At 38.6% G+C, this 12,297-nt stretch overlaps 1 protein-coding gene across 4 annotated transcripts in view; it reads left to right on the top strand.

Moving 5' to 3' along the window:
- The window catches only part of LARP4B (La ribonucleoprotein 4B), a 57,236-nt gene that overhangs the window by 25,821 nt on the left and 19,118 nt on the right, over positions 1-12,297 (top strand). For 2 of the 4 annotated variants that reach the window (XM_068673483.1, XM_068673482.1), the window contains exons 3-7: positions 6,335-6,482; positions 6,708-6,869; positions 9,577-9,658; positions 10,577-10,713; positions 11,288-11,391. In XM_068673483.1, the coding sequence (XP_068529584.1) occupies positions 6,335-6,482; positions 6,708-6,869; positions 9,577-9,658; positions 10,577-10,713; positions 11,288-11,391 (633 nt within the window). Of the gene's footprint in view, positions 1-433; positions 4,458-6,334; positions 6,483-6,707; positions 6,870-9,576; positions 9,659-10,576; positions 10,714-11,287; positions 11,392-12,297 lie in introns of those variants that run through there. The other 2 variants (XM_068673481.1, XM_068673480.1) reach the window with 2 other exon arrangements.

Here is a 12,297-nt window from a genome sequence, read left to right as displayed (position 1 = left end):
TAAGGGCAAATAAGAACAACACTGTTTAGAACAGAAAAGTTTGGGTATTTTATTGGGCTTTTATTTTTGAAGGAGAATCACTTTTTTTTTTTTTTAACATATGAAGGGACTTAGAGTAGCAGAAGTCCTCCAACATTTAAAAGCATTCAGAAAGATGGTCTATGCTCTCAGGAGGATAGAAGGAAGTCAGTTTACATGCAATAAACAAAACTTACTGGTGACAGACTTCTGGAAGAAGCAGCATTTAGTCAAACTACCTCTTAAATTCTTAAGAGGTTTTTTGTAGCAGAATACACAATTCTGGGGGGGAGATTAAGTATAATTAATCCTGCTGCAGTTCCACAAGATGACTAGATGATTGTGAGGCCTCTTCCAGTGCTGTAATTCACTGAGGGATTTTTTTTCTTCACACAGATAACAATAAAAAAAATCCTGGAACAGAACTAGCTTCTGATAACGTACAATGACTGTTCAATGGAATACATGAGGTCTTATCTATCTTTAGCCTGTTTTTCCTAAAGAAGTCATCTCGGTGTAGATTCAGCTCTAGGGGGAGGGAGGAGAAGGAGAAGATGGCACAAAACTTGTTTGATCTAATAGCTTCCACCAATTTAGTCTTCAAATCAGGTTTAAACATGTGAAGCCAGACTGCATTTTTCCTAGTATAGAAAGTGGGAATCACGTTAAGCTCGCAGGCAGGCAGCTTTTTTGGCACGCCAACATTGTGAAAGATGTCATTTAAATATTTTAATGATTTGGATGAAGGAACCTTCAGGAAATTAAACAATGGAAGTTCGTAAGACTTAGTAATACTTGTAAACAGACTGTAATCTCATTAGGAAAATTATTTGGCTTGAATATTGCAGCACATATGATGAAACACTAAAACATTGCTCAGCAACTGGGATTTGGACTTTGAGTGGCACTGACATATGAACCCCTGCATGGTTTTAAAGTGCTATTTTTGGCAGCTGGGTGTTGGCTTGTCTCCTCAGTAGCAGTAGAAAGCTAGCTTAGTGTATAGGGGAAGGTGATTTGCAATGAGAAGGCTCCTTTGACACTAATTGAACATGGGCTGCTGCTTCAGTAAGGAGTTGAGTAACAGCACAAATGAGGAGAAAACTGGCTTGTTACAAAAATCTGTGGAAGAGGAAGCACCAGACTCGAGGATAAGTAAAACTTTATCTTCAATTTTAGGAACTGTAGGCAGCAAGGATCCGCGTACAGTGGGAAGGACGGTTAACGGGGCGGCTGGGATAGCCGGCACTGAGTGCATTTGTACCGGTGATTGCGCAGCGTCAAATTCTAAATCTGGGCTCTGGGATAGAAAAGCAAAGTATCAGTCATACAAAAGCGTGGAGAACAGTCACTGTGAGAGCTCTAGGAGATCATATGACAGACCTTTAAGCTTCTTTAGTTCCTTTAGTCACCTCTTGAAGGTCTCTGGTGGGTACAGAAAGCTGCGGAAAAGTGAAGAGAAGAAAGACGGGGTTATTAAAAAAAGAGCACCTGAAAAATATAATAGCAGTGGTCAGTACATGAACAATATAGAAAGTAATAGTAATAATGAAAATGTAGCTGCAGAAGAGCAGCGTTCACTATATCATATTTCTACTTCATGTGTGCCGGCCGTCATAGACAAAGCCCTACAGGATGAAATCTCCTTAAATAGAAATCTTCTGGATGATTGTGCAGTTACATGCAACCATTCAAGACGGCACAAAACGGTAGTAAATGTTGAAGATGACGGGAGTGACAGCTCACAAAAAATTTCAAGTTCACATAGGCAAACGTCTCCAACCTTTTCCTATCTTGATGTAGACAACAGACAGCATTCAAAAGATAGGGAGTTTTACAGCCTTTGTGTTGTAGATGCTGAAGATTTGCGAGGGGACGAAGATGTGCCAGCTACTGTGCATGAAGAGATTGCAGCAAACGTAGATAACTCAGCTGTTACTGACGAAGGAATGTGCAGCATGGCACAGCCTCTAGACACTGGAAAGGAATTTCCAGCGCAGCAATCAGCACAAGTGGAAGCTAAGTTTAATTCACAGAAAGAATTGATTGTGTGTGAAAAAGAGGACAGGTCAAATATGCAGAAAAATGAAACAAAGGAATATTGTAGCATGGACACGCGGTCTTCTTACAATAACTTACTGGCTGACAGGTGTCAGATGGATACATTAAACACTGACAGCATAGGAACAGTTGGCTTAAGAGCAAAAGTATACGATGAAGTTGGTGCTGAGAATCAAAAAGAGGAGGAATATGACACAGATAATGCTGTCAGTTGGAATGAATCACTTAATGGAACTTGTGATTCCATAAAAACTGTGGATCCTGCTGAAGAGGACCAAAGCAGCCCTAATTCAGAAAACATGAAAAATGGTGGTGGTACTTCTAGTGTATTGTTAAACACTGGAGTATGCAATTCCGGGGAAATTGAGGAAAATGATGATTCTGAGATCGTAAGTATGCATCCCTCAAATGTTGCAGAGGAAGTAAATACTAAGCAAGTAGTAGAGAATGTGAAGGATAACTTTAAATTATCATTACAGTTGCATGAAACAGGCAATGATTCTTTTTTGGTGAGTCCACATGTAGAAAACTTTGCTGAAAAATGCTGCCTAAAGCCAGCAAGTGAAGAAAACTCGTCTGTGGAAAAGGGAACATTTCAAAGAAAGTGTTGCAATAGTCAAAAGCTTGCTCCTGACTCAAGCGAACATCACAGCACTTTGGAAGAATTTTTGAAAGATAAAGCAAAATGCGCAGGTACAGTTCTGCATAGCTGTGAGACTTTGAATATGACTGATACGCATGAAACCTTGGAAGAAAATTCTGATATTCAAATTCAAAATAAGGGTTGTACTGAAACCAAGACATCAACTGAAATCGTATGCCAAAGAATCATGCAGGAAGATGTCTGTCTGAGTAGCACTGAGCTAAAAGATGATGTGCTTGAGGAAGCTTGTAGATTGAGCAGAACTCGATCATGGGAAAGCGGCACTTTGGCATCTCATGAACTTCATAACACAAGCACAGATGAAATATTCCAAAAGGAAAAGAGCCTGGAATTCCAGGTTTCACAACAGTCACTAGGGAATAAAGGTGAAGTATGCAACTGTTCAAGTTCAGATAACAAAAGCAGTGTCTCTTCTGTGTCTGTGGAACATGAGGATATGAATAAAGTGGACTCGAGCTGTAGACAAAACAAACAACAGGCTGCGTGCTCCTTCCGTGCAGTGGAAGACCAGGGGAGTGCAGGGGCTGACTTGGCCACAGTAGCTGGGGATAGAATAGAATCTGTGAAACAGGCAAAATTTGAAGTTCATCCAAATGAAACTATTAACAAGACAGAAAACGTAAAACAGAATTCTGATGCTAACGTTATTAGTCATGACAGCAACACCTTAAATTTCTATGAAGACTTGACTTGTGATCAGAATACTTGCTCTAGTTTCGCTGTACCTGCAGTTTTGGACAGTTCTATATACAAGAGTGTGAAATTAATAAATGACTCTAAAACTTGTGAAGATACCAATCTGTTTTGTAAAGACCTTGATTGCTTACCTTCATTGTGTCAAAATTCACATTCTCATGTGCATCAGAAACCGATGGAAGAGGCTCAGTTATGTAACCGTGCCAGCCCAGAGCCAGAATTCAGGAACACCCAAGTTTCTTCTGGGCCTGTTACTGAAGTACAGTCAGAAACTCATGAAAAAAATGTGTGTGATGTAAATGAACGTAATCTTCAGAATGAAGCAAAGCAGTGTGTCAGTATGCTCTCAATGGAGGAAAACCTTACTGTTGCTAGTCTGTCAGCTGGCACAGCAGAAGCTTTTACCGCTGGGAATTTAAAGCAGCTAGAAGCCAAGCCTACTGAACTGAAAATTACCAGTTACGTATTAAACACTCCAACGAATGACTTGACCACAAGCTGTGAACAGTCAGAGCACGAGGTTTTCAATGGAGAGCTTGGAGTTTTTGTTGACCCAGAGCAGGTAGACAAATACGCTGCTACTCCTTCCTATGAAATACACAGCGCCTCTGCTGCTGCCAGAGGAGTTCAGGGAGGCAGTGAGAGGTGCGTGTTAGATCTGACGGAAGGTGTATTGAGCAACCAAGAGTGTTCCTCCTACACACTGGACAGACAAAATCCCCAAGCTGAAATATGGTCACACTTCGTAAGTCTGCAGGGTGGCAGTGCTGATTTGGCACATCAGCTGTTTTCTGACTGTGTCGCTGCAGATAATGGTCAATATCTGATGGGATTTTTATGGAATAATAAAACTTCTGACAGAACTGTAAAGAATGGCAGGCGACATAAAGGTAGCAAAAACTTCCAGAACAAAACTGCGGATTTAACAGGTGCATCATATGCCATGGGAAGATACCCTTATCAACTGCTAGCACCAGAAAACTTTGGTATTTGGGGATGGCAAGATGAAGATGAGTTTGTAAGTATCCTGCAGAAGTTGATTTGATGTTAAAGCTTGAGACTGAAGCTGAGATTGAAATAAACGAAGTCAAACCTTGGTTTCTTTAAATAGTTAACAGTTTCATATGAGCTTCTTCTGTCCTGAAACTGACCCATCTCTTTGCTTTGCAAAATGTAATGTTAAACAATGTACAGAATAGTACAGAGTGTTACTAAATATTGACATTTCCTTTCCTTTTTTATTGTTTACCTCATATGAAAGCTTAAACCTTGGGTAAAGTATCTTGATTGCAAATTCTCAGTTCTCGATGAACTTGAGACGAACAGTGCAGTATGTGGGAGGCTGTTAGTAGTGCTCTTTACCTTTGCATAGGAAGAAATGTTTGTGGGTTTCCTGAAATCTTAAAGTTGTTGCTTGATAGCAGTTAGGAAACCTTTTGCTCACTTCTGGAGATCTTCTTCTGAAGTGCTGTAGAAACAAATGGCTGCAGGAGAAGCATGGGGAAAGAGCTAGGCTGCATCTTGGCTAGCTGGGGTAAGAAAGCAAAAAACACGACCTGTGGCAGCTGCTGCTCTTCTTCCTCTGCCTCTGAGCAGAGCCAATGCTTAGCATTATTCTCTCTGCACCGACCGCGTTACAGCAGCTGCCCTGACCTTGCCCAGCAATTGCAGTGCCAGCAGTGGATCACACTAGCAGCTGAGTTTATCTGTTAGGGGAGCTTTTTGCATTAAAAAATGGAAACTGGTGGAACTTGCTGCCCTCTTTGAATCCTTACTATTCAAGTAGCCATGTCCAACATCATTTATACTTTTTTTTTCTCTGTTCAATGCATGTGTTTTAAGTTGAGTTTCCTTAGATTTTCCTACCATCTGGGTTTGTTTTCCATGCACAATAATAACTTACCTGCGTGCAAATGTTCAGAATTATCAAAGCTCTGTGGAGGTCTGAAGTGTTTGTCTTGAACTATGTGATATTCCTAGTATCCCTTAATTTGCAAAACAAACTTTAATCAGTTTAAGTAGTGTGTGATATCATCAGTAATACTCTTTCACCATGTGTTAATCATGTTAACACATACCAGAGATATGGACATGGAATAAAATGTGTTTTGCTTGAACAGTAGCAAAATAAGAGAAAACTATTACAAAAAATGTTGTAGACGTTGGTACTGCAGAGAGCAGTCTCTGAAGTGCAAATATAACTCTTCATATAATGGTTATATATCTCTACATATTGTCATTAAATATAACAATTTCCAGTCCAGGTTAAAGGAGGTAGATCATGATGGTTTAACTGGAACTGGTAATTTGTTCCTTTTTATCTTGCCTAGGGGAAGAAAAAAAAAAAAAAAACTGCCCTAACTTTTTGTTAATGATGTTTCTTCTCTGGAAGTAAAGGTAGTTAACGTCTCATACACAGTTTTATATAATGCTTCCCTAAAACTATTTATGTACTAATGTGAGTCCGAAGGAAAACCAAGCATGGTTTTATATTTTATTATTTTGTTCTTTCACAGAAGCAGATGAAATAAAATTGTTATTGTTAACGTGTGTATATGTATTAAAGACTTGCCTAAAGTCTAGGGTAAGTTCAGGTTGCATCAGTCTGTCAAAAGCAGAGAGTGAAATGTCTGTTGTATTTTGTGCTGCTTCACTAGTATTTTCTGGTGTTTCTTAATCAGGAAAATGAATTATGTCCTACACAATTCAGATGTTTTTATATCTAATATTGCTATTGGATTGTCAATTCAGCCAATATGTTTGGGTGTGAAAACACCTGGCACTACCATATTAAGATGTACACTGGGTACTATTCTTTGAAATGTATGTGCATGCACACAGATGTATGTTGTGTATCCACAAAGTGCATAATCAAAATTAAAATTTCTTTTGTAGGAATCAGCCAAGGTTTCTGAGTTAAATCCTAATGCAAAGGTGTGGGGAAATCATATGTTACATTTGGAAGCAAGTGGTGCCACTGATGGTAGCGTGAGCAAAACGTGGGAAGAAATACCAGACCAGCCTCCAGATTCCTGTAAAGAAGGTACGAATAACATAGTCGAGAAGGTATAAATAGCATAGTCTCTAGGCTGTTGCTCAAGCAAAAGTTAACAACCAGTGCAGAACTTCTTCAACTTTTATTTTGTATTTAAAAAATGAATGCAAGTATGTAAGCAACTCTGACCCTTGAGATTTAGTTTCAGCTATGATGTTACTGTGCTTGGAAGGAAGATTTTTGAATATGTTACCCCTGTGATCTCCACTGCAGGACTGGATGCCAATGGAGACAGCGACAAAAAGCATCAGAATGCAGTGCTGACAGAACTGCAGGAGCCGTCGCCAGCTGTTTCGGTGTCAGACCAGACAGATATGAACCCTTTGGCTCTCGATCATTCTGAGTATGAGTCTATGCATGAAACCGCTCAGACAGGTAACAGAAAGCTGATATTTGTTTGGGCTTGATTTAAAAGAAAAAAGAGTTGAACAATGAACATCCATTAAAAGATATACATACACACACGCACACACACACATATATATACATACATACATATTTTTGTTCAGTATATGCATTCTGTAAATGCATCCTAGTGGAAAAAAAAACTCTCCTTTTTGGTCTCAGGCGTGTTTGGAAAACAGTCTTCCTGTTAAGAGAATAGGCCTCATGAGATACATCCAAAAGTTAAAACTGGTTCTGTATGTAACTGAATATTGTCTTCTGAAATGTTATTTTGAATGCAAGTCCGTAGTGCTGATGCTTGTGTTTAGATATCCACCTGTCTATGCTGTGTGCTTCTAGTTGGGTCAGGCACTGAGATGAAATTCACATACTGTTTGTCTTTCACAAGTATTAATGTGATAAATTTAGTGTGTTTAAAGATGAGCCTTATACTTAAAATGCTAAAATAAGCAACAACTTAATGTAATTTCTTTGACTTTCATGTTTTTTTCAGTACAGCCGTTAGCAATTGTAGTCTATACCAGATGGCATGTTTTAAGAAACTTCTGGAAACTAGTGCAGAGATTAAGCCATGTTTATATTTCACTGAAATGGACAGAAGGTCTGCTAGATTTGTGTAGGATTACTAGTTCAACTGAGATAAGGGATGAAGAAGAGGAGAATGTGCTGTGGGTGTTTCTGTTTTGAGATTCCTGAGAGGTCTGCCCCTTATTTATTGTGGCTAGCTGATGATAACATGTATTTTAAATAACCAGAATAGCATCCATAATACTTGGAATAAAGACACCTGAAATTAGACACAGTTGCTGGCATCATCATTCTTACTTGTGTTGAAAACAAAGTTCTTTTGAGACTTCTACTTAAAGGTGCTATTGTGGAATATTAAATAACTGGCAAATAGAAATTACATTGATGATGCCTAGTGCTCTAGAAGGGAATGGTTTTCCTCAACTTACATTAGAACTTAATCTGCATATGCTTTACTGGACAAGTAACTTTTTGGACAAGTAGTTAATTTCTTACAAGAGTTGAATAGTGTTATAAAGCAGCTGAACAGCAGGTTGCATCTATTCTATTTGATAAATAGTCATATAGGTGGTTCCAACTATTGTCTGTTCTTCATTACTGTATTTAAAAATGCATATAGTTTTGGTCTTATCGAATAATGTTTGCTAGGTTTTGTCCAAGCAAGAAAAAGGAGATGGGGGAAAGGGAATGCTGGCAACATACATATTTTTCAGATGTTGGCATTATCTACCTTGAAATAGAACATGTGAAGGACAATACTGGCAGGAAATAAAAAGTTGCATTAGGAAGAAGAAAGGTTAAGGAGAGATGAAGAAAAGGATGGGAGTTACCGAAGAAGGGAAGGGTATAGAGGGTAATAGTTTGTGTGCGATAGCTTTAGCTGACTTACATTTAGAGTCACGGAATCATTAAGGTTGGAAAAGACCTCCAAGATTATCCAGTCCAACCATCACCTTACTGCCAATGTCATGCACTAAACCATGTCCCTCAGCACCACGTCCAACTTTTCCTCAAACTCCCTGAGGGACGGTGACTCCACCACCTCCCTGGGCAACCCGTCCCAATGCCTGACTGCTCTTTCTGAGAAGAAATGTCTCCTTGTTTCCAACCTGAATATCCCCTGGTGGAACTTTAGGCCATTCCTTCTGGTCCTATCACTGGTTATCTGTGAGAAGAGGCCGACCCCCAGCTCCCCACACCTTCCTTTCAGGTAGCTGTAGAGAGCAATGAGGTCTCCCCTGAGCTGCTTCTTCCCCAGCCTAAACGCGCCCAGCTCCCTCAGCTGCTCCTCACAGGACTTGTGCTCCAGGCCTTTCATCAGCTTTGTAGCCCTTCTCTGCACATGCTCCAGGGCCTTGATGTCCTTCCTGTAGTGAGGGGCCCAAAGCTGAGCACAGCACTTGAGGTGTGGCCTCACCAGAGCTGAGTACAGGGTACATCACCTCCCTGGCCCTGCTGGCCACGCTATTCCTGATAGTGTAACGTGTTACTGAACACTCCAGTGTGGGTTTTAGAAATTTATAAAAGTTCTGATCTTTAAACAGTTCTCCCACTGACACTTGTAGCTTTCACTTGACTGACTGCAGCATACTGGATCCAAACTAAAATGAACAAAAAAATTGTTTTCCATGCAATAATTTGGAAGCCTCTGGGTATAAGAAAAAACTTTTCCATTGACGAGAGGTGGCTAATGATTACATTTCTGTTGTTAATTGATCACATCTGTTGATATTTCATAACTACACTTTTAAAACCTGTTCTGAATTAGTATATCAAAAATTTAGAGCAAGAACAGAAGAAACAATGGCTATGCCTCTTGCATTGCTTTCTTGCTGTGTTCTTGGGTTTAGTCAGCTAGAAACTGGCTGGTTTCCTAAGGCTGGAAGACACATACATGAGATGCAGTACTTGCTGTGATGTGTTTGTAGCTGCTCTTCTAAAGCTGTTTCAAATCTCTATGAACTTGTTTTTCTTTTGTCTTAAATTAAGTGTTCCCTTTGCAGTTTTATTGGGTAGCGAACTATAATACTCAAATGTTAACTGAACTTGAAAGTTGTTTACCAGATAGCCAGTAATAGATATGATGACTTGATTAAAATACCTATTATTTAGTATAGCAGAACTAAATTTTATTTTTTTTTAATTCTAGGTGGAAACGAACAGTTGCAGCCAGAGGGGCAGGAAGATCTACGAGAATTACTGAAAAAAACACTGGAGTTCTGCTTATCTAGGTATGTATATACCTAAATGTAGCAAATTGGTGAATTACCAACAAGATCTCATACTAAGTTTGGCATGTATGTTAATATATTTCACAACTACCACTTAAAACTGTTTGGGAAGGATGAGAATTTGGGGAAGATAGCACAAAAAACATATTGATGGTCCTTTCGGTATGATAGAGTATCATACTGATGTACCTCCTAAAGTCCACATGAAACTTCTGAGGGTAAAACTTAAGCTAGCATATATATTGCTTTGAAGTAAGAGTTGTTAAAATATACCTGGCTTGTGTTGTTACTGGGTTTCTTTTGCAAAGTAAAACCGGATAGCATAACCTATCTGATAAGCTTTGAGTAAACTAATCTTTTAAAATTTGGCTTGAAACTGTCTTTGATTTTTGTACATGCATCTGTAGATTCCTTTATCTTTTAATGATCAGTTTAAAAAACAGGACTTTGAAATGTATACATTCCAGTATAGACTGATGCAAGCTTATCAAAGCTGTTTGTTCTCAGTGCTTGTGTGTAGATTTAAAAAAAGAAAACAACAAAAACCCTAAACACCTGTTTTAGTAACCTAGAAAAATTCTTAATCCATATGTTCCTGCATTGCCTGTTGCAATCAGTGGTCATTCGAAGTAATAAATGCTTACCAGTATCACATGTTTGTGGGGGTAATATGCTGCCTTAACAGGAAGATGCCAATACTGTTGCATGAAGGAAAAAAAAAGTCATTTTCATGGTTTCTGGGAGGTGAAACAGCTGAACGTGGTAAGTGAATGGGCTGGGAAACTGAAAACACTGAAAATACAGCTTACTGCAGGAATGTGTCTTCTACTCAGTGATAATGAGTTTTTGTCTCTAGTTTATTAAAGATCATAAAAAGCTATGTCAATGATGTATCCTCATTTTTTCCTCTCCCAACAGAGAAAATCTTGCCAGTGACATGTACCTTATATCACAGATGGACAGTGATCAGTATGTGCCAATAATGACAGTAGCAAACCTTGATCATGTCAAGAAACTCAGTACTGATATGGATTTGATTGTTGAAGTGCTGAGATGTAAGTAAAATAGCTGAATGCTTGAATGCATTTTGATTACTGCTGTAGGACTATTAAGTGGGATTTTTAGTAACTTTTCATTTTGCTTGTCAAGTATTACAATAAAATGTCATCCTTTTTACTGTAAAGCTTGAAGAGCAGGCATCTTCCAGTTTAGACCATGATGTTTTTGGAACAGTAGCCCTGTAAAAGCTACTTTGCATTTGAGGTATTGATAAATGATCTATGTAAATGAGAGTAATGTGAGTTTAGGTTCTCAGAAAAGGCTAGTGGACATTACCCCTAAAGTAAGAATTAAGAAAGAGCAATACTCAGTGTGCAACTTAAAAGGGATAACTAATGAAATGTGATTTCCTAGTCTGGAAGTGTAGGAAAAGTGTGGAGAGTTCAAGGAACGTCTGTTCAGTTTCACGTGTTGGAAGTTATCAGCAGTCTTTACTATTTCTTAATATTTTGAAATATTTAAAGTTTTACACACGCAATTTTGTTGTAAAAATGTGTCCAAAGCATCTTCTGGTGTGCAAAACTATTATGATTGCTGACAGCTAAAATACATTTTTCTTTCCTCTCTTAGCGTTGCCTTTAGTCCAAGTGGATGAGAAGGGAGAAAAGGTTAGGCCAAATCAGAATCGCTGTATTGTGATTTTACGTGAAGTACCTGAATCTACCCCCATTGAAGTAAGTAACTGTTCAGTAAGGAGAATGTTTCTTACTTAATATTTGGAAGTTAGATTTTTTTTTCCAGGTTTTAATAAGAGCATCATATTTCTTACTATGTTTCTTATTACTGTCTGCATTTGTAAGCCTCAGTTCATAGTTTTTGTTAGGATAATGAATGTTTGATAGAAGCATATCACTCAGACTGCAGTAAAATCTGTAGCTCTAAAGAGGGCTGAATAACTGATGATAATGTGTTTAGTAGAGATCCCATAATTTTCTTGGACTCTGGCATATCCATACACACTTGGCTCTTAGCTTTGGGTAAATAGCAAACAAAGATGAGAGAAGATAAATCTTGGAATGGAAAATGACGTTGCTGCACCTTTTCAGGGTAAAGTTCGTAAAGCTTTGCAAACATTCCCACAATGCTGAAGGTAGAGGTGTCAGCAAGTCACTAAGGATCTTGCTAGCTTGTGGAATGGGTCTAAGAGTTTGATTCTTTGAATGAGCTTGATTCTTTGAATGTATAAGTAGGACTGCTAGATTAAAAACTTACAGTAAATAAATAAGTGGCCTAGAGAGACTGGAGCACAAAAAATGCTCAAAGGAATCAGAGGGGAGAAGTTAGATGTGTTATGTACACTACTTAAAAATATCAGCTGCTTTTAACTTTCTAAATGAAATGTAGCCTTTCAAAGACTGCCTGGCTTTTAATATAATATATTGTTTTTCTTACTGTCATCAGTTTGTCAGGTTGGATATATTAGCACTGGGTGGTCTCTCTTAAGTGCTTAAAAACAAAAACAAAGTTCAGAGAAGTCTGAAGTGAAGTGTTTTATACATTGTGTTTAAACTTGTGAGACTGGAAAATCTAGACTTAACCAGTCAGGCTTAACGGGATACATTTTCTGGCTGAGCATGGTC

This window comes from Anas acuta, chromosome 2, assembly GCF_963932015.1.
Source record: "Anas acuta chromosome 2, bAnaAcu1.1, whole genome shotgun sequence".
NCBI classification, from domain to species: Eukaryota; Metazoa; Chordata; class Aves; order Anseriformes; family Anatidae; genus Anas; species Anas acuta.
The sequence above is the reverse complement of the archived record's forward strand: the minus strand, read 5'-3'. Positions and strand labels throughout refer to the sequence as shown.